At 35.9% G+C, this 23,052-nt stretch overlaps 1 protein-coding gene across 9 annotated transcripts in view; it reads left to right on the forward strand.

Moving 5' to 3' along the window:
- LOC150075804 (oxysterol-binding protein-related protein 6-like) overlaps nucleotides 1-23,052 on the forward strand; it is a 401,843-nt gene that overhangs the window by 367,160 nt on the left and 11,631 nt on the right. For all 9 annotated transcript variants that reach the window (XM_090387959.1, XM_090387962.1, XM_090387957.1 and 6 more), the window contains 4 exons: nucleotides 3,941-4,004; nucleotides 5,880-5,958; nucleotides 9,491-9,632; nucleotides 17,684-17,828. In XM_090387959.1, coding sequence (XP_090244085.1) covers nucleotides 3,941-4,004; nucleotides 5,880-5,958; nucleotides 9,491-9,632; nucleotides 17,684-17,828 — 430 coding nt within the window. The remainder of the gene's footprint in view (nucleotides 1-3,940; nucleotides 4,005-5,879; nucleotides 5,959-9,490; nucleotides 9,633-17,683; nucleotides 17,829-23,052) is intronic.

Consider the following 23,052-nt stretch of genomic DNA (forward strand, 5'->3'; position numbering starts at 1 on the left):
AGAATTACCTGAAGATCGGCATTTAAGGAATTGGTAGCAGATTTTCGAGAAGTTGAAGCTGATTGAGCAGGGCAAGTTTTCTCAAAATAGAAGGTGGAATGCAATGTGCCATCATCGGCAAAAGTATGGATAGGATTTCCAGTCAATGGAAGAAGGTCATTAATATACAAGAGGAAAAGAGTGGGGGAAAGAACTGAACCTTGGGGGACACCGGCATTAGTGGAGAAGTTAGAAGACAGAGAGCCATCTACCATCACCCTCAGTGAGCGATCAGAGAGAAAACTGGATAACCAATTACAAAAAACAGTTGGCAAACCATAAGATGGAAGCTTGTTTAGAAGACCTTTATGCCAGACACGATCGAAAGCCTTTGAGATTTCAAGAGCAACTACTTGTGTTTCACCGAACCTTTCCATTGAATTAGTCCATAAATGAGTAACATAAGCCAGAATATCACCAGTGGATCGACACAGACGGAATCCATACTGGCGATCGTTGATCAGAGAAGGTTTCTAGGTAGTTTAAAGTTGGTGGTTAATTGATTTCTCCATTACTTTAGAAAGAGTAGAAGTAATTGCAATGGGACAATAATTGGATGGGAGAGATTTGTCACCATTTTTGGGAACTGGCTGGATATGAGCAAATTTCCAAGCAAAAGGAAAAACACCTTTGGAATAAGAAAATGAAAAAAGGCGACATAGAACAGGAGTAAGTTCAGGAGCACAGGTTTTGAGAACAAGTGGAGAAATACCATCGGGACTTGGAGCTTTCTTAGCATCAAGATTCTTCAAAATCCTTCTGACATCCTTTTGACGGAAGACCACAGGAGGCATTGAATGGAGTGTGTTGGGAATGGTGGGAGGTGTTTTACCAAGATCATTAATACATGAGTTGGAAGAAAAATGGGATGCTAGCAGGTCAGCTTTATCCTTGGCTGAAGTGACAACAGAACCATCTGGTTTGGACAGAGGTGGGAGCAGAGATGGGCAAAAGTTGCGGCCAATAGCTTTAGCAAGAGACTAGAATGCTTAGCTACCATTAGGGCAAGAAGCAATTTTTCTACTCTTAGCCTGTTCAAACTGTAGTTTGGACTGATTAATAACTGCTTTACAATTGTTGCGAGCTTTGGTGTAGGCAAAAAATGAAACTGAAGAATTAGAAACAAGCCAATTACGATATACAACGTTCTTCTCTTGAACAGCCTTAGCACATTTATTGGAAAACCAAGGTTTAGATAAAAGACGAGATTTTAAAGTGGAGTGTGGGATAAAGGATTCCATTCCTGCAAGAATAATTTCACTGACACGATCTGAGCAAACGTTGACATCTGAAGTTTTGAAACAGTGATCCGACCAAGGAAAAGAAGAAAAGAAATCTCGCAGGTCATCCCATTTTGCATTCTTGTAATGCCTAACAACACGAGGTTGGGAATAGCCATGAGATAAAGGCTCCATTGGAGAAGAGACAATCACCAAGTTGTAATCTGAAGTGCCTAAAGGACCTATCACTTTGACCGTGTACTTAGAAGGGTTGTTTGCGAGAAACAGATCAAGCATGTTGGCTGTATGATTAGGATTGTCTGGTATTCTTGTAGGTAAATGAACAATCTGTGCAAGGCGATTAGTAATTGCAAAAGCCTCAGCATCTCGACCAGCTGGGTTGGTGTGAGTAAAAACGGAAGCCAGCTGGAGTTGTGAACATTAAAATCACCAAGGAAAATTACCTCACTGTTAGGAAAGTTGGACTGGAGAAAGTCAAGTTGCAAATAGAGGAAGTCAAAGAGCTCCAAGTGATTAGTGGAGTTGGGAGAACAGTAGAGACAACAGATGAATTTGACACAATGAGGTAGAGAGATTTTCAGCCAGAGAAGATCAAAGAGAGGAGATTCCAAATTGCCAAGTCTTTGACAGGGAATATCAGAATGGACATATGCACAAGTACCACCTTTGAGGCGAAAGGAATCATACAGCAAATAATTTGGGTATCTGAGATGAGCAGTAGTTGAATCAACCGATAACTGAGATTCTGTCAGAAAAAGTACATGGGGTTTGGCCGACTGCAAGTGGAAATGGACATCGTTGAGATTAGAATTGAAACTACGTATATTTGTGAAATGAATTAGGAAGTGTTTGGGAGGTTTAGATCTTTTCGCAGATAAGCTTGCTCTATTAGTTTGACAATTTATGGTGTATTCAATGGTAAGAAAAAGGGGTGGGACGTGCTGTAGAAGTACAGCACGTCCCACCCACTTTTGAAATTTTTGGATATGGCGTACACATGGTAATAATATACCCAGATCCTTGGCATAATGTGGCCTCTACAATGCCCCCCGCATACACACTACTCGGACTCCCTCCAGTCACTATCTGGCAGAGTAAAGGTAGCAAGATTATACACTAGCTGATCCAGAAGCCTCCTAGAGAGTTACCAATAGGTTCGGTCCGGTCCGGTGTTCTAACTAGCAGCAGGCCTGCGAACACCATTTTAGAGCTGTACCCTCGAAATGTAAGGAATATTGGATCTCGCTATGATGTTCATCATAACCTCAAAAGTCATCAATCATACTGCATGATGGAAGAGATGGGGAAGGGTTGACCGGAACTTAGCTCTAGTGACTAAACATGGGTTCCACCACTTCAAACCTCCAATAAGCAAAGTGTTGGTATTACACCAGTTGATGAGAGTCATCTACCACCTAGCACTGTCTGGTAACATAGAGAGGTGGCATTCCTGCATGTGGTGTGGGCACCACACCTCGCCCCCTGCTTATGTTGGTTCACACCTGGCTGGTCACCCACCATATACTTGTGCATGGAGGTTATACCCAGGATTACTAACAGTCCCACCATCGCGAAGGTGCAAGCAGAGGATTTGGCGATCACAGACTGTCCGGACTTTGCCAAAATTGGGTCCACTTGACTTGAGTGTCACCCGAATATCAGTTCCATCAGCGTTTTAGACTCCCAGGTAGCAAGTACAGCTTGTCTGGCATATCTGAGAGAATGTCTGTGGCAACGTCAAGGACCAATGATTCAAATCTCTGATTCATCTGATCTCTGATTCAAATTGGCATCCTTTATTATTATAATAACTCTGGAGTCAAGTCCTATGTTATATAAAATTTCACTTAATTAGTTTGCCATGTCTGATTTTGTCAAGTGACTTCTCATAGTCTGTAAAGCACATTCATTTCAGTATGCCTTCTCAGCAATTTGGGAAAGTACAAAAGTAGCTTCTCTCATTCCAACCCTGTCTGAAATCCAAATTGGGTATTTCCATTTGAATCATCCACTTTGCATAAATTCTGTTGCATATTATTTTAAGTAAGATTTTGCTCATGTGGTTCAGTAAATTTATTGTTTTATGCTCTACATGTTTGTACATTTTGTGGTTTCTTAGGTATCGGATTTATTTAATTCATCACAAATCTGCAATGCTAAAGGCATTTTGCATTGTTGATAATATTTCTATTGAAGGAATCTTCATGATTGTTCTCCTATTAGGTAAAAATAGATAATGCATAAAATATGCCTGGTTTACACTTTCTGTCTGTCTATAGGCTGGGCTTATGATAACCTGGTAGGTGGTCAATGTATCCATGTGAAGAATTCTACATGTTGCATATTTGAATCTGCAGAATGCCACAAATTTTTATCAGACTTTAATTTTTCTGAAATCCTCCAAAATCAGCAGTTACAGTAATGCAAGTACTTACTCATATTTAATTAAAGTATCTCTGTAAATGACCAATCACATATAGGCACTATAATAAGTGAAAAAACTTCTGTACTAAAGAAAATAAAGTGAACAGCACTTTTATACTTTGTGTATAATTTTTTACTATTTTAGAAATATTAATTCTTGAAACTTACAAAATACTTTTTTAAGTTTTAAGCCTTTACTTTCTTTGGAAATAGAAAAACTTTATTTGTCCCACTAGGTCAGTCATCATCCACCAGTATCTGCATGTTATGCTGAGTCTAGGAACTTTATTTTCTGGCAAGGTAAAAAAAAAAAAAAAAAAATTTTTTTTTACAAATGTATATTTCTAAATAGATAATATGATTTATAAATATGCAATTTTTATATTTTATAATGAATATTATTTGATTACTTGATATTAAAATATTTTAACATTGATCTTTGTACCATGATTTAACACTAAAAGCAATTCATTATTTAAAGTTGTTCATTCAATAAAATCTCAAAATTTAATTTAAAGTTATTATTTTTGAAAGCTTTTCCCCCTCCCCTTTTCCCACTTAGTTAACCACCCAAAACATCCAGATGCATCTCCCAAAACTCATTTATCAAATTAAACTCCTAAAGATAAAAGCTTATACCACATATTTTGCTGTTTTTACATAATACAGTTTAATCTACTGAGTGCAATTATGTGATTGATTTTCAGTTTTTCTTTTTTTTTTTTTAATTATTTTAAATTCTTTTCCTTTTTACTTTTTTATTTTAAATACAAACACATTTCATCCCATAATCATTAGGAAACAGATTCACTGGCACTATAGGAATGTGAAGCCTGATTTGGCAAAAATTTCAATAATGGTTTATTTTTAATTTTTGCTCAAGGAATTAAATTTTAAATTATAAATAAGTGATTTCTGTTATATGAACAAAATGTATTTAACATGGAATATACAAACTTAAATATAACATGAGAGGGGAGACACTTTTCACATAAAAAAAAAAAAAGTTTCATTTATTTTTGTACATTCTATTACAATAACTTGCTAAACTCATTGTTATAGGCTACATTTCCAGATCAACTTACATTTCCTGTGTAAGTTCCACCCTCAGGCCAAAAATAGAGTTTAATTCAAATTCAGCTAAGCACATCAGCCCAAAACAGAAACTGAAAGCATTTCAGTTCTTGCAACCCAGCCAAACTGTGGCTCTGATGACATGCATGGAAATATCATTAAATGCAGATCTTCACACTTAGTTGCATAATGATTGCAACCAGCTTCACCAACAACACAAATTTACATTATTTCATGTGCCACGTTGGCATGTTTACTTGTGTAAATAATATTTTTTTTTTTTTTTTTTGGTAGTTGTTGGCGCATCGGCTTTTGTGGCCATAATGCACCTCCCAAGGTTTTTGCAGTACTTTGATCCAAGCCCGAGGCGGGATTCGAACCCGCGACCTTTGGGTTGCCAGGTAGGCACTTTACCTACCCGGTTAGCCAGGTCGGCCTGTAAATAATATCTTTATAGTTTCTTATAGTAGAGTACCATGTAATTTAAATAATTTATAATTATATTTGCAAACCTGCAACATGACTGTGAGTCACCTATTAACTCCACACCACCCCAGTATGTCCTGTAAAGTTTTTTGATTTTAACTGATCTCTGAATTACACTGCCATAAACTTACAAGAAATTGAACTTGATCTGACACCTTGGTGTATAATTTGTTCACTTTCACCATTCACTTTCTTGGCACAGTATAACCGTAGTCGTTTTTGCACCAATAAAATCAAAATCAAATCAATCAAACCATTCACTTTCCCATTCAAAGCATCGCTCCAAAACTACATTAAGGGTACATCTTTATCTCACTCATTAGGAATTTCATCACTATACAAAGTCACTTTTAACCATTTGTTCGTGAAATTTTTTTCCCTGTTTGATTGCCCTTGTGACTCTTAGACTATTGTTTTTTTTTTTGTTTTTTTGTTTTTTCAGTTGAAAACCATGCATATATCAAAATTGCTACTTTCCCAGCTAGTATCACTATGAAAATTGGATTTAATTTTATAAAACTGAAAACAAAGAAAGGACTGTTTTCTCCAAAACAAGCTTCACTTATCCTGCTAGTATTCTATGATTTCTCTTTTTTTTTTTTTTCTGCTTTATAGATATGAGGATAAAAACTAAATTCTGGGGAAAATCAATGGAAATCCTTCCTGTAGGAACAGTTCACATTCTTCTTCCAAAGTGAGTTCTAATATTTTGTTTATATTTCTGCTTTCAAGAAAATTTAATACTCATTTTTATATCTTTATTTTTAATGTAGTATTCCAATGAAAATTACATACAAAAGGAGAAACTGTATTAGAAGATAACATGATAAAATCCAAAATCAATTAAAAGAAAGTGCTAATGTAATTTATTGAACAATGATTAAACTTATGAGAATGATTTTAAAAGTGGAGGGAAGTAAATGCTCACTTGCCTATAGTATTACTATCCATAGGTATTGTAGTTGATAGGTTCATCCAAATACTTAAAGTTTCATCAAGTTAAGTAAACTGAGTAATATCAAAAACATTCTTGAATTCATTATATTTCAATAAATGCTTCTGGACTGCATATATGCAAAAAAAAAAAAAAAAAAAAAAAGTGTTATCAAAAAGCAGTCAGGCACCAAACTATTTATATAGTGATAAATCATTAAAGCTCAAAATCTTAATATTCTAAAATCAGACTCACAAACTGTGAATAGTTTGAGGGTTGTATCAGCCTCTCAGGGGCTAATAGGTTGCACAACAACACTTTTTTTTTTCTTTTAAGTATTGTCACACTAGAATGCATATAGTGCACATTGGTCTCCCATAAATTGGAAGCTTTGGTAATATAAGTTACATGTATAAAATTTCTCTTTAACTTAGTGTTTAATGTTTAACTTACTAGTAATCGAAAGCAGCCATAATACCTACTTATATATGCAACTTCTTCAGTGCTGGAAACTGTAGCAGAATGAGTGCTTACAAGCGCTTTCACTAAATCTCTAAAGTTATCCTCATCCTCTCTCTCTCTCTCTGGTAATGTTTATTTGTTAATACTATATTTTCTTACAATTAAGTAAGTACTTTCCCACCATTATAATGGTCTTTTCTTCTAATGCCATTAGTTTACACTGTTTCCTAGTAGAAATACCATGCTCACTAATATTTCTTTGACAATTTAATGAAAACAATGAAAATTTAACTCATAGAAGTCACATGTCACTGTAGCCATAAATTATGGCTACAGCTGGATTATAAAGTAAGGTGTACTATAGATAGAGCTGGTGATGGTGCTGCTCCACTGAATTCCATACCCTGCACTTACTCCCTAATATATGTCAAAAGCATGTAATAATTTTCAGTAATTCACTGTTTCGATAAAATTTTCTTTGAATTTTTGAATCATAAAAGGTCAGAATGCACTTGCCACAAAGTTTTGTGATTTTCCTGGCTTTGGTTACAGGGGAATTAATTTATAAAACAATCCATTGTTTAAACAAGAGAGAGAGAGAGAGAGGGAGAGAGAGAGAGAGAGAGAGAGAGAGAGAGAGAGAAGAGTAGTAGTACTTCAGATCTTCAAAGTGTTTATATTTCATAGGACAATGCACAGCACATTTGGAAAATAATTTTATATGCACATTCAAGGTGTACCTATATACAAGGTCTGTTCATGAAGTATATCTGGGCAGCCTGCTATGATATAGTAAAAATAAGTATACTTACAGAGTGGGCAACTTAATCCCCCTTGAAGTAATGCACTTCAGTTATTTTCCACTTCTTGGAAGCCCTTCTTGAATGCCAATTTCAAAATTGCCAGAAGCTGAGCCATCATATTACTTTTTATGGTTTGTGTGTCATCAAAGTGATAACACCCCCCCCCCCTTTTTATAGTGTAGGAAACAAAACAAAAGTCATGTGGAAATATGGCAGCTTCATGGGGGTTGCTGAACTTGAACAATTACATTTTCCCAAGAACTCTGTACAAATAACAACAGATCTGATGGCACATTAAGATAATAAAACAATCAATCTGTGGATTTCCACTTTTCCTGTCTTTTTTATTCTGATCACATCATAATAGGATTCTAGAATTATCATAAAACTCTTTATCTTTTGTCCCACTTCTTGGTAGTCAGCACCATCGTGGTCAAAAAATACTAGCAGCAAAGCCTTTGTTTTGCTGTGCACTGCACTTGCTATGTTTTGTTTTTGCCAATGTCACTCAAAAATATGTGTATAGCCTATTGCAAAGGCCCATATGCAGTTTTAAGATCAGTTGTTCCACTTGCAGTTTTCTGATTTTAAAGCAAAATTTAACACGCACACACACACACACACACACACACACACACACACACACACACACACACACACACACACACACATTTTTTCAGTGTCAGCTGACATTTTGAAATGTTAATATTAACACACATCTTCAGTATCAGCTGACAACTTCTTCACAAATGAAGTTTTTAGTGATGGGAACACCAGAAATATACTGAGTTATAACTGGAAAACAGACTGTCTTGGCTCATGCTATTTAGTAAATAATTTTTAACAGGGAATGAAATGATTTTGTGATAACTAAAAAGAAAAAGTGGAAGAGAAATTGTTAAAGCTAAAAGTAAACAAGGTACCAAGGGGTTGATGGAATCTGTCCAACTGTATTTAAAGAAGCAGCAAAAGAGATAAGCAAACCCTTGGCCATAATTATGAGTGCATCCTTAGCATGAGCATTAGCATTAGTAGAGGTATATGATGCAAGAAAGCAAGCTTATGCAGCATCAGCCAAAAAAAAAAACCACTCCTATTTCACCCCTCCATTCATTCGAAATACCAGTCCAGCTGAGCCTTAAATTTATTTAGGCTATCAACTTCCACAACAAGGGATGGAAGTCTGTTCCACCAACCAACTACCCGCTGGCTAAAGGCAAATTTCCGCACATCTATCTTACATCTGTCTTTCCTCAATTTGAATTTATGCCCTCTCAGGTGATTATTCTGAGCAAAAGGAAGAATCCCATCGGCATTGAGCATGCTCAAACCATTCAAGGCTTTATACACCTCTATCAGATCACCTCACCGGTGCCTAGTCTCCAGACACTAATTTGCAAAACTTAAGCCTTTCTTCATAAGAGCAACCCTTTGTTCCATTCACTAATCTTGTTGCCTTTCTACTTAAATTAACACTCATTGATTTCAAAGCTGGGGGTAGTCCAGGGGTAAATTACTCAGCAAGGTAGCACAAACTTAATTGTGCAGTCTGTTTAGCAAAACAGAGCTCTTTCATACTTATATAGGATAATTTCATTAATTTGAAATCTCATGCATTTTGTATTTAACAGTGTAAAAGTCAATGCCACAATGTACTTATTAAAATGTAATTTATCTATTTTTCCTGTTTGAAATTAACATTCAAATTAGTTGTGGACCTTTCTTCTTTCAGCTCAAATGTTTTCAAGTTTTTGATTCATTATAGAGAGAGAGAGAGAGAGAGAGAGAGAGAGAGAGAGAGATTTTATCATGAACTTAAGTTTTTCTTGAAACGTGCTAATTTTATAAAGGCCGTTTTATCTAACCAAATATCAAATGGTTGTTGCCTAGCATGTAGCTTTCGTCAGTCCTAAATATTAGGAACTACAGTATATTTTATATATCTCTGAAATATGTGAATACCTTAAGATTTAATGATTATTCATTCATAAGTTATATTCATACTTTTAACATTGTTTTATTTCTAGAACAAATGACCATTATCGATGGAACAAGGTAACTACTTGTGTTCATAATCTGTTCAGTGGGCAGCGGTGGGCAGATCAGTATGGAGAGATGAATATTTTAGAAAGTACAGGAGAGGTTTCCTGCAAACTTACTTTTGCACGAGTAAGTATTTTTTAATTTTTTGCTACTTCGGAGGAAGAGAGAGAGAATGGGGGGGGGGGTTCTGTTTACTGATTGGGAGTGTAAGCATCAGTTAAAAACTTAACTCTTTCACCTCTCCCTACAGGCACCTCTCAGTGAAGTTAACTAATTCATAAAAAAATGTGTATATAAAAGTACTGTTTGCTTTCTCAGGAAATTACCATTTAGCATTGATATAAAGAATGCTTTCACTTGTTATCTTCATGAATGTTATCCTTGCAATAACATTTGAGTATTTTTATGAAAGGCTGTCAATTCATCATTGTATCAATATATAATTACCAATATATCAATATATAATTATCAATATACTACTACTACCAAAAAATAAATTCTCCAAAGAGTTGTTTTTATCTGCATATTCTTAACATTCTGTGGCTGTATAGGGTTTGTGATTGTAGTAATTGGATAAAAATGACTAGCCAGTTTTCAAAACAATTTTCAATTTCCAAATTTTTACAACTACTAAAATCAGTAATTTTTTCTGAACCTAAAAATCTAATAAAGAATGACAGTAAAAAATCTTTTCATTTCATGAGAACTTACGAAGTTCTACCTAAGAGTTATGAGAATGATCATGTAATGATACTGCCAATAATGATTCAAGTTTTTACTTGTCATATGCCATTGTGTCATTTTAGCTACTTATGTGAAACCTTTTAATGTCGATGTGTATACAATTTTCTTTGCAATTTTTTGAAATAAACTATTTAGAAGAAATGGTTTTTGCCAAGTGTTTTCTTTTGAGCTTGGTAAAACAGCTTCAGAAATACATAACATGTTATAAACAATCTTTGGAAAAGATGTTTGAGTGGGTTTCAAGATTCATATGTGCCCACAGGATCTTCTTTGTGTGAGAGAGTACTGTGAGACAGTTTCTGACCTGATACCAAATGCTTTTATGATCCGCAACCTCTCTCATACTTTGAACCTTGCTTCCTTGGACTTCCTGTTTCCAAAGGTGAAACTGAAGCTTGACAGACAGATTTAGCAAAAATCACAAGAGTATTTTACAGTGTTTCAGAAAAAGAATTTCATCACTTCTTCAATTGGTGTATTAAGCCCCAAGTGCAGTACTCTGAAAGGGACATAATGCAAAATAAGGTAAGCTGAACACATCTTTGTTTTTAAATATATTCTCATAAACGTTTTGGTAACACCTCATACAAAGTCAAAATTTTTAACCCACTGAAAGGTGCAAAGGTTTTTATAGCACCCTCAGGATTTTGAGGAATGTTTCATTCTCCAATTTTGAACCTTTTATAGCATAGCCAAAACTATCATTTTAATATTATTAGCAGCTTTTTTTTTTTTTTTAAATAAATTTCATAAAGAAGGCAAATTTTTTTGATCTAACTTTAGCATCAAATAGTGCAAAAATAGTACTTATTGAATTTTTTTTTTGTTAGTAAAGAATAGTATAATCTTTAGGAATATCTAATATCACATTTTTATCTAGAGTAATTATTTTTAATGAAATTTTTAAATGTACAGTTCTCAAAATAATTATGACATGGCAGAATATGAAAATGCATCATTCATTGCTGCTATTCACTGCTGTTCTCATTGAAAATGTAAAATTTCAATTTCATAACTGCAGTAATTATTTTTTAAGAATTATTTTATAAAAATTAAGTTGTCTACATAAGAACCCCCATTAGTCTCTGTGGAAGCTTGAAGGGAGAAGATTCAAGAAAAAAAGAAGACAATGGTCAGGTAAAAAATATGAAGGCCACCTCCACCAAATTGATGCTCATCAAATAGATACCCTGTTTTTAGCATTAGCATTAGTTGAGGCATATGAGGCAAGAAAGCAAGCGTAAGCAGCATCAGCTAAAAAAAAAAAAAAAAAAAAAAACCTTCCCATTTCACCCATCCGGTCACTCCAAATGTTTTTATAGTTTAGCCTTAAATTTATTTAAGCTATCAACCTCCACAACAACAGATGGAAGTTTGTTCCAGCAATCAAACTACCTGCTGGTTAAAGGCAAACTTCCGCACATCTATTCTACAACTGTCTTTCCTCAATTTGAATCTATGCCCCTCAGATTCTTAATCTCAGCAAGCAGTAGTATCCTGTCAGCATTGCGTCTGCTCAAACCATTCAAGGCCTTATACACCTCAATCAGATCACCCGCAGGTGCCTAGTCTCCAGATTATGCAACTTAAAGAACTTAAGCCTTTCTTCGTAAGCACACCCCTTTGATCCTGTCACCAATCTTGTTGCCCTTCTCTGTACTCGTTCTAGCAACTCTACATCCTTCCTAAAATGAGGCCTCCAGACCTATATACAGTGCTCAAGGTGTAGCCTGACCATTGCCTTATACAAAGGGATAATCACCTCCTTGTCTCTGCTGGCAAAATTCCTATATATCATTGACAAAACTCCATGACTTGCTCTGGCATCTGGCAGCCCATCTGCACTGCTCAGAGAACTTCATATCTGACCGCACAATTACTCCCAGGTCTTTTTCATTCTCCACCTCCCTGAGTGTAGTACCACACAGTTGGTACATTTCTCTTGGGTTACTGCTACCCATATGGAGTAATTTTCATTTGCCAATGTTAAACTTCAGTTGCCACTTCTCAGCCCATCTGCCTAACGTTTCTAGATCCCATTGCAGTAGCATACTGTCTTTACTGTCATTAATAACCCTGCCAACCTTTGTATCATCTGCAAACTTGGACATTAAGCCTGATATATCTTCATCGATATCATTGATAAATACACAAAGCATCAATGGGCCCGGCACCGAACCCTGGGGGACTCCACTAATAACATTAGTCCACTTAGAGCAGTGTCCATTTATTACCACTCTTTGCCATCTCCCACTCAACTATCCCTTTATCCATTGCAGTAACTTGCCCTTAATGCCATACTGCTCCAATTTGTATAGCAGTCTTCCATGTGCAACAGTATCAAAAGCTTTTCTGAAATCCAAGTATATGATATTAATAGTATTTTTTGCATCCAGTTCCTTTTGTGGCCACATCTTAGTATCCAATTAAATTTGTCAGATAAGACCTCCCTTTAACAAACGCATGCTTTATCTTAGCTATTACTACAGTCTTGTCTAGATGATCCTGTATCACCTCTTTAACCAGTGACTCCATTATTTTCCCTGAAACAGAAGTTAAACTAACAGGTCTATAATTATTTGTGTCGCCCTTTTAAACCTCTTTGTGAATTGCAGATACATTTGCACATTTCCAGTCCATGGGGACCTCCCCTGACTCTAAGGATGCTCTCATAATTATGGCTAAGGGTTTGCTTACTTCCCTTGCTGCCTCCTTCATTATAACTGGATAAATTCCATCTGCCCCAGGTGCCTTTTTTATGTTTAACTTCAACAATTTCTCCTCCACTTTGCTCTCAGCTATTACAAAATCACTTAGCTTGTTGTTAGAGTTTGATAAACTTCTGGCATTCCCCTCCTTGAATAACTCCTCATGTGTGAATGTAGATGCAAAATACTCATTCAGTTTATCAGCTATTTGAGCAGGATCATCAATAGTCAAACCACATATGTTAAGTGGACCAATCTTATTCATCCCCTTCCTTCTAGAGTTTACATAAGTAAAGAACCCTTTGCTGTTTTTCTTTGCATCCTTTGCCAAAGGTTTCTCGTAATCTTGGCCTGCCTACCTCCTTTGTGACTTGATTACAGACTAGTTTATATCTGCCATAGGTTTCTGTGTCAACTGATAATTTATATGTATCCCATGCATTTTTATTCTCTGCCACAAGCCTCCTTAATTAATCTGACATCCATTTATGCCTGAGCCTTGAACAGTATTTCTTAGTTGGTATGAAAAGCCTAGTAGCCTCCAAGGTTAAGTCCCTGAAGGCATCCCATTTAGAATTCACCATTGGTAACATCATCAGTTGATCCCACTGTATAGAATTTAGAAACTGCCTGAGACCACTGTAGTCATCTTTACAAAAACAAAAACCCTTCCCTTTACCCTGATGGTAGTAGTTACATCTTTAAGTAAATCCAACATCAGTAAACTGTGATCACTGTCACCCAGTAGTTCCTTTATCTGCAAATTCTGAATGTATGAACAGTCACTGCTGATAATCAGATCAAGGGTATTTCTTCCTCTGGTTGCCCCTCGAACATGTTGCTGTAGAAAATAATCCTCCAATAAATGCACAAATGTCTTGCTAGCATGCGAGCAACCAACCAACCCACAAGTTCCAGTCAATATCTGAAAATGTAAAATCCCCCATTACAAGACATTCTGATTTACTGGCCCATTCTATTTCTCTGAAAAACTGTTCATTGTACTCATCAGAGTCATTAGGCTCATTTTCCCTTTTCCAGTGTTTATGTCACATCAAACAGACTCAACACTGTACTGTCCACCTGTGTCAACTGGATGCTCTTCGTTAGATTTTGTGTTTCTTAACTAAGAGCATAACCCCTCTTCCCTTCTTACCCTGTCTATCCTTTCTGTACACATTGTAGTCCCCAAATTCAAATTCTGCACTCCTTATATCTGTGTGACACCATGTCTCTCATATATTCCAACAATATCTGCCTTTGATGTCTTGATCAGCACTTCAAATTCATCAATTTTATTAACTATACTTCTAGCATTAGTGTACATGCAAGTATACATGCTCTTGTTCTTACTCTTAGTTACCCTAACACAGCCCCTGTATTTATTTGTTCCATGATAACTCCCAGCAGCCCTAGAGAGCAACTTGCTCTCTAGGCTGCTGCTCGTTACAATAGAAGTAGGGTAAGAATTATTTTTGCCTCTGCCTATGGCTACTGTTAATCTTTTAGTCTGTGAATTCCACCAATCTAGCAGTTTTCCGACCTACCTAACACTGCCTCGATAGCATCAGCAAATATTCTTGCACCCTTTCCATTTAAGTGTATCCCATCCTTGTAAAAGTGGTCTCTCCTGTTAGCAAGCACAGACCACGCTGAAAAAAATTCTACCTCGTGAGCCTTGCACAATCTCCCCAGGGCCAAATTGATTGATAAGGCTCTCATTATATACTCCTTCCTATCGTATCTGGGCAGAATTGCAGATACTTTCAAATTTAACCCTAACTTGCGACTTTTTTCCAGCATTGACCTTTACTTGTTAAGTAAATCTGCAGATCTCTTACTCTTAAGGTCATTAGCGCCAACAATATCACCTTTTGTCCCTTAAAAGATGATTTTTTAGTGCATGGCTTCTCACAGTTTTTGTGTTACTGGCTCCTTAAAGATTGTGGGAGGAGTATGAAATAATTGCATCTTTCAAAGATACTAGAACAAACCAGAAACAGTGTGTTCATTATTTTTGACTTGTTTTGCAGCATAGCAAGACAGCAGATAAAGAGATGGAATCATTACTGAAAAAATTATAAATTTACTTGAAGGTGGTGAGGCACTCAGCAAGTCAGCACTATCCTTTCACTAATTTTGGTCTCATAGACTTTTGCCATTTGAAATAATTATAATTTTTTTTTTCAAAACTTTAAGCAGTGCTAAAAAACTTTCAGATCTGCACTATTATTTCTTTGTTTTTAGATGTTCTGAATACCCTTGGAGATTGGCTCAATCCTCATTTGCCTAATGGCAAGTTAACAGAGGTAACACGAAAAAAATTTCCTTCAAAACCTAATTTTATTTAATATGATGTGAGAATATATGTGGATTTCCTAAATAAATTTCATTAAGAAGCATTAATTAACTATGTCATTTCTCTTTTAAGTAGATTTTATTGTATTAAAATGAGATCACAGCTAACACGAATGTATTTGGGCATATAAATGCCAATTTTAACACCTGCTTAATTGACATATTTAGCTATAATTTGGCAATTTTTCTGGATTCCATTATGGAATCCTGTCAATATGAGACTAGCCATATGAAATATCACTAAAAAATTCTTGATTATCATGAATATATTAAATAAAGTTTAGTATACACAGGTAAATATTTGCAAAGATATAAAATGTCCTTTTGAAAGCACTTCACTGGTTTATTTTTGATGATTTTAACTTATTAATTTTAATACTTTTAACTTTTACAGTATCATTTATATTTTGTCTTTTATTTTATCTCTGTAAAAATTAATAAACATGAGAGTTTTAAAATAAACTCATTTTCTGTTTACTTTATTATGGAACACCAGCCAACCAAGTAATGTTAATCGCTAACTAGCATTAGCAGAGGCATATGATGCAAGAAAGCAAGCTTATGCAGCATCAGCCTTAAAAAATATATATATATATTTTTTTATTAACTTCAGTTCACTTTAGAACTATTAAATAACATGAGTAGGTAACCAAAATGCTTATCTCAAATAGTTTGTTCTAGTTTATTACCTCTTACTCTGGTTAATGCAAACACCTCAGTACAGAAGTATTCAAAAAGCAGAAGATGGAAAACTTAGATGATTGACCAGTCAAAAAAAAAGCAGCAATGAGAGAAAGAAAGCAAATATGTATATTAACTGTGGTAGCAGATAATATTATAACTCATTGAATTTTGGTGATTACGCTCAGCACAGTGTTTTCGAAAGAGCTGTTGTAGAGTGTTTGGCTGAGGCAGAAAGTCCTAAGTAGAAGCTGGTTGCTTTTGTTGCCTGTGAGCCAATTTTCTAATTGGCTCACACACAGGATAGAGCAGATTAAAGGGATCATAAAGTAGCAGGTGATGTTACATTGTGTGTTGATGGAATTTTTGGATTTGGCAGAGGGTCCCAACTAGAGGCTAGTTGTACATTTAGTTTTGTCCTCCATGGCACTTGAATTTCAACTACATAAAAGATGCTTGATCCATGAAAGATTCTGTTTTTCAAGTGTTGATGGTAGAAGTATTTGACACCTACTTTCTTCTCTGGATGGGAATGAACAAATAAAGAGGAAACTCCATGTGCTGCATTGTTCTGATGTACTTGTCTGTGATGAAGGCTTTAGTGTACTTTAGTGTAATAACAGCCTGACAGTGATCTTCAAACCAGCTAATTAGTGATAATTTTTTGGTCAGTGTGAGCAAATCATATGTCACTGCAGTTTTCAGGAAAGCATTGTTTTTATTCTGTAACTGGTTGAAGGTTCAATCTCGAGTAGTTTCTGCAAGGTAGCTGGTAAATGGGTTCCTGTGACATATCATGTTGGGGGACTGGGGATCCTGATAACTGAAAAAGTTTTTGGAGTTCTTAAAATTCTGGACATGACTCACTTCACCCTATGCATCTTGGCATTGTTGAGATTGTTTACTTATTTTTGTATAGGTGGAAGCAGTGTATACACTGCAAACCAGTCAAAATTCCTTTCTATGGTCTGGCCTACCACATGGAGACTGCCATTATAGAATGTGGGAATAAAATACTTCTGCTACTTAAGAGAATTCCAGTGGATTCTGCCACTTCAACAATATTAGCTAATCTTTTTTCTACACTATTATGAAATAAAATATAATCACAATATTAACTTCATGTTAATATTTTTATGTGAAGCCTGGTAAATACTCACCAGAAGTCACACTTTGAAAAATCAGTGAATATAAACTAACTTTAGATATTACTTTCACAAATGATCACAGGGAAATCCAGGGCTCACATCTGGTGAGTATGGGCTTGACACACCCAGGGTCTTGAGCTGGATATCATCATTCTTCTCTTTCTTGGTGATTCCCTTCTACTTCTGACTCTCGTTCTCTCTCTCTCTCTCTCTCTCTCTCTCTCTCTCTCTCTCTCTCTCTCTCTCTCTCTCTCTCTCTCACTCAGGGTAAATCAGAAATTTTTTTTGGCTGGTGCAGTATAAGCCTTAGGCTTCCTTGCACCATATGACTAATTATAATAATCTCTGATAAATGTCAAATGTATACATTTAAATTGATGTACTACAGTAATTGACCACAATTATAGCAGTACACATACAAAAATCTTAACTACAATAAGATTGTCCAGAATCTGTGCAATGAAAATGTACTAATTTATTTATTTACTTATTACTCATTTATTTGTTTGATAATTTTTCATAAATAAATTTCCCTTAGGCTAGCTATTGGTCAAATAAACGTCATGAAGTGTTTGGATCTGTAACGACTAGGCAAGGAGATGTTGTGCACAATCTGTTTGGTAAATGGACTGAAGCATTTTACTGTGGAGTAGCACCATCTGTTAAGTGCATCTGGCGACCAGGTAACTAAAGAAACTGTTATTTCTACTGTTGTTGTTTTTTTATTTGTTTTTTTTTTTTTTATGAAAACCCCAAACACAAAAGTTATTAGAATCTATAGTACTTAGAACTGTGTGTGAGTTAAATTATATACATTATATACTTGAAATAGATATTAGAAAAGTAACTGTATTTCTTTATTTTTCTCTGATTGGCTTTGAACTTTTTCAAATTTTGGAAACTTAAATTAACTTATCTTTTATACTTCACATTAGATATTTTAATAATTTGTCATGTTACAAACCTTATACAGGTCTTTGTTTAGATGCACAATGAACATTTGTCATTTATTTATTAGTCTCTACCTAGGCAATCAGCCATCAAAGATTTGATTCTCATTCATTCTATTGTTCTGAACAACATTTAGTTGATTAATGGCTAAACATAAAACAAGAACAACAAAACAGAGGCCTTACTGGTCAATTTAAATCACAAAACAAAATTAATTAAATTGGATCCGCCATTAAATTGGCCTTGTGGCGGGGATGGGACTATTAGCGCTCTCACCACAGGTTATCATCCCCACCACGAGGAGGTAGGCACTACTATCAGAGGATGGATGCCCATCTAGCTCCAACCCTCTTTACAAAATCACAAAATTCCATGAAACTCTTATAGGTAATGAAATGATCTTTCACAGTATCCTCATGACAGTGAGAAGCCCTCGATCCAGCCAAGCCCTTAAATCCTGGTTAACAGACAATACAACATGATTTTGGAGGCCAGTCTCAGAATCAGTCAAATCCAACTGGCAAAGCCTGGACCTCAGACCATGTCCAGTCAGGATGCACCAAACAAACAGCCCAAACTGTAGCTATGGACTATGCCTCTGGCTAACATCTGAATGTATAGTGTATAGTGTGTTCGTGTCTAACAGCACCAGGGGTTCCCCTCCCCCCATCTCCGCATAATATATGTTGTCACATGAAGCAGTACACTTTTGAGGCCAGAGGTTTAAAAGTGTGTGGGCTTTGGGAGGTGTAGTGTTGTGTACTGTTGTTCATCTGGCCATTTAGCCTTTGGGTCCCTAATGGGACCAACCATTACCCACACTATGTTCCATGGAGGCAGACTAGGTACACAATAGCTCTATATTTTACTCTGACAGACCCCGACACCTAGTTTCCTGAGATTTCAGTGGCTAGGGCCTAAAAAAATTAAAAATTTAAAAAAATAGAATAAAATACAAAAATTATAAAAAAAAAAACATGGGATAAACGCTAGAATTAAAAAAAAAATTGAGAACACGATTTAATTTGGGTGTGATTAGATTTTGCAATTTGAGGCATACGTTGGCATACAGGTAGAGTGGGGGCTGAAGACTGGGGGGTGAAAGGCAGAATGGGGGCGATAGAGAAGGCGACCCAAGGTGGTCAATGAGGCAGGCTCATGCCTCACTAGCCAAAGAGATGGGTTGGCAGGGAAGGGAGGAAACAGAGCATCTGTCTCCTGCCGGGGGATAGGGAATTTAAGATGAATAGGGTTAGGGTACCCCATCAGATCGCCATATAGCGTTTGGCAGCAGAGCTGCTGGTGGTCCTAGGCCATTCCCAGCAGAGATCAGACCAGAGCAGGATCGTTCATGGGATGGTTCCCATCCATTTTACAGTCAAAAGGTCCAGGTTCACTTGTCAGCATTTGTGGGATCTTTCTTGGGTCATTTCCCATCCATGTGGTATTTGCGTCACTGTTTTTTTATAGAGTCAGTTCTCATTGATTCGACTTTAGATTCACTTCAAGGTTTTGTACCTTGATCATCGGAGGCCATTGGGTTCCAGGTGTCTTCTGTGGGATGATGTAATTGTTATTTCATATCCTGCTGTTGCAATCTCTAACCATTAAAATAATACTATACTTTCATTGACATTAGCTTCTACAATCCTATGTGACATATTAAAGAACTTCTATGTCATCTGCTTTCAGCCTGGGCTTTGTGCACAGAAAAATTTCATTATTCAACTTTCAGTCTTAAAATTTTTTCCACATAACTACTGGATAACTTCCCAGCCAGTTGAACTTCCTTGCAAACTAATTCTAAAAGCTACTTCCACCCCTTTACTTTTCTTATACTGTTTCTTGCTTCCAGAATTTATTTATTTATAATTATTGCTTAGCTTCATTATTTATTCTCTTGTTTTCTATGGTATCTTCTGCTTCTAATAATATCATAGCATCCTAATTCTGTTAATTCAATTTCTTTTCCTTTTAACCCTTACCCAGGTGAACTTCCAGCATTCTGTAAGCAAAATAGAATGAGTTTTTTCATATAGTTTGGAAATTTATTAAAATCAAAAAAACTATCTAAATTCTTTTAAATATTTATTTTTCTTGTTTTAACTTTGTAGCCAAATAATACAGTGAGATTATCGTTTAAAAAGATTAAAAATCAAAATTCCTTTAAAAAAAATTGGTGCAGTAAATACCTTGTACATTTATATATGTATTATTTTATTCAGTTTCATCAACTTATGGATCCAAATTCCAGAAAACTTCTTAAATTTTGTCTTATGTAAGCTGAACTCAAACCTTGTTGGAAAGTTTCACATGAAAATTCCCATCTTCGGGCCAAAAATTGAGGTTTTACCCTAAATAAATTGCATACATTATATGCTAAAATAAATACATTCCATTAAATTTTTGATAAATCACACAGTTGTCCCATACTAACTAGGAAGGAAATAAAGTATGCACAGTATGGCCAAATTAAAGTATACTGAAGTTTAGCAACCTTGTGTTAGCTATTTTTGGCACAAAGATACTGGATGTACTGTGTTAGTCTGACCTTGGCTGAGGAATGTTATGAAGTTTATTTCCTGGTGTTGGCTCTCACTGTTCCAGAAAAGGCTTTTATTGTAGAGCATTATTTCTGTTCATATGGAGTAGACTGAAAGGTGGGCCCAGTGAGTGTGAAAATTGCATGCAAAAATTTCCAAGCCAAAGTTTTACTAAAGATTCATCATCCAAGGATGGTGGATCTTTTTAGGCAGATGGATTTAATTTTATGCTATTGCAAAAACAAATGGAAGAAAATGGACCTCTACATACAGCATGAATGTGGGGGGCAGTGTTTGACAAAATCATATGGTCACCCAAGAAGGGCCAGTGACATGTAGCAGAAGAATTTGGTATGAGAACAGTGTCTATTCAAAGAATTATTCAGCTCTTAGGAGCTTTTCTGTGCCATATGCAGGCCAGTCACAAGCTGCAAGTGTAGAATTTGAAACAGCAAAGTTTGTTCTGTGCTCACACTCTTACAAATGTGTACAGAAATGAACATTTTCTTCACAATGTTTGGTTTTCCAATGAATGCCACATTACACTGGATGGTTATGTGAACAATAAAGTGATATGGTTTCTCAAACCATATCACTTGGTTTGAAAGACCAGTTAAGTGTGTCACATATTCTCTGCAGTGCACCAGAGTAACTGTCTGATGTATTATCTCAGGCCATAGTTTCATCTCCCAATCATCAGTTCATCTGTCAATTAAGAAAGATGCCCCCAGCTGATTGTCATGCCCTTTTTACCTCTCCATTCACAGTGGTTCCATCAAATCTACCTCTCCATTCACAGTGGTTCCATCAAGATGGTGCTACCCTACACACTGCTAGGGAAATGCAGCAGCTTCTCGAACAGCACTTTCTATAGCTCATAATCTCCAAGAGAACAGACTATCCATTCTCTCCTGTTTTTCCTGCCCCCCATGCCTGTTTGTAGGACATACTGAAGGAATGTGTCTACAAAGACCCAGTACCCTGTGATATTATGCAGTTCTGGATATGAACTACAGTCACTTTCAAAGGACTGCATTAAGAAAATGTATGATAAGTTACGAAACGTGTCTGGAGCATAATAGTGCATATTTACAACATGTATTTGAAGAGTCACTGAAAAGAGTCATCACTCCAAAAACCACCACATCAGTGTCCTCTGAGTTACCACTGATTGATGATATGGTAGATTGCCAAGACTGTGGGCTTTACTTAAACAGCAGCTGATCGAACTGTGGTATGGCATGCAGAAATGAGAAACGTTTCTGTATGCTGGGTACCAAAACTTTTGAGCCCTGAAGAAAAGCTGGTCAGATGAAATGTGTCAAGGGAAAATCTTCACCTGAGAGAGAAAAATCTTTTATTGCACCACCTTCAATAGTAACAGTTACCTGTAGAATTCCTATGTCTGCACCTCCATAGCCAGGTGGGCAGGAACACCAGTGCATAGCACACACTTCTTGATTAGACCGGGGTTCGAGCCCATGCCCACCAAATACGGAGGATGCGGAAAGGTCAGGGAATGACCACCGCATGTCCCCAGAGCAATATGGCCTTAGTTGCTAATGCTCCTAAAAACCAAATAACAAACAAACAAACAAACAATTTCTATGTCATTTCATAATAGTGCAAGAAACATGGCTATTCCTTCCTTCAGCTAGGTAGATGGGATGTTTCCACCTTTTATTTCCTCTAAAGGACTAAAAGGACTAAAGTATTAATATTACCAGAGCATATTATTCCCATTTCCTCTCCTGATTCAATTATAAGATGGAATCATGAAAAAAAAACTATGGGAAACTGGCAGAAGAGATGCTCTTTTACCTGGACAGTGCACAGTCACACATTCATCATTGCCATGATTGCAATCTACAAGTGTGGGTTGCACTTATTTTAACAACCTCCTTATTCACCTGATCTGCCCACCACCTCCCTGACTTTCTTCTATTTCCTAATCGTAAGGTAAGGAGTATTGGTAAGGGTATCCAATCCACATGTTGGACAAGATTTTGCAGCTCCGGTGAACACTTAAGTTTTAATTATATTTAGCCATCTTATTGACTTAATTGTTATATTATATTATTTTCTAAAAGTAGCTTATAGACCTAGTCAAGCTCCTTAGTTTATTTTGGAATTAGATAGCGATTTTGAAAGTTAATTAATTCTTAGTGTATGTAGATTTACCGTTTGTAACTTGCCGCCATTGTTATATGATACAACATATATCCCAAACTAGATAGTGTAAGGTTTAACCTATATTAGAAATCTGTTAGCTTAGTATAGTATAGTATTATAAATTTATCAGTAAAATGTATTAATCTTATTAAATTTCATTGTGAATTAAATTGTAATTTTTAACTAAATACATATAACGACCTATTTTATAAACATAACATTATAAATTAATACATATAAC

The sequence above is a fragment of the Mastigoproctus giganteus genome, chromosome 13 (assembly GCF_048544385.1).
Source record: "Mastigoproctus giganteus isolate SK-2022 chromosome 13, ASM4854438v1, whole genome shotgun sequence".
Lineage (NCBI taxonomy): Eukaryota > Metazoa > Arthropoda > Arachnida > Uropygi > Thelyphonidae > Mastigoproctus > Mastigoproctus giganteus.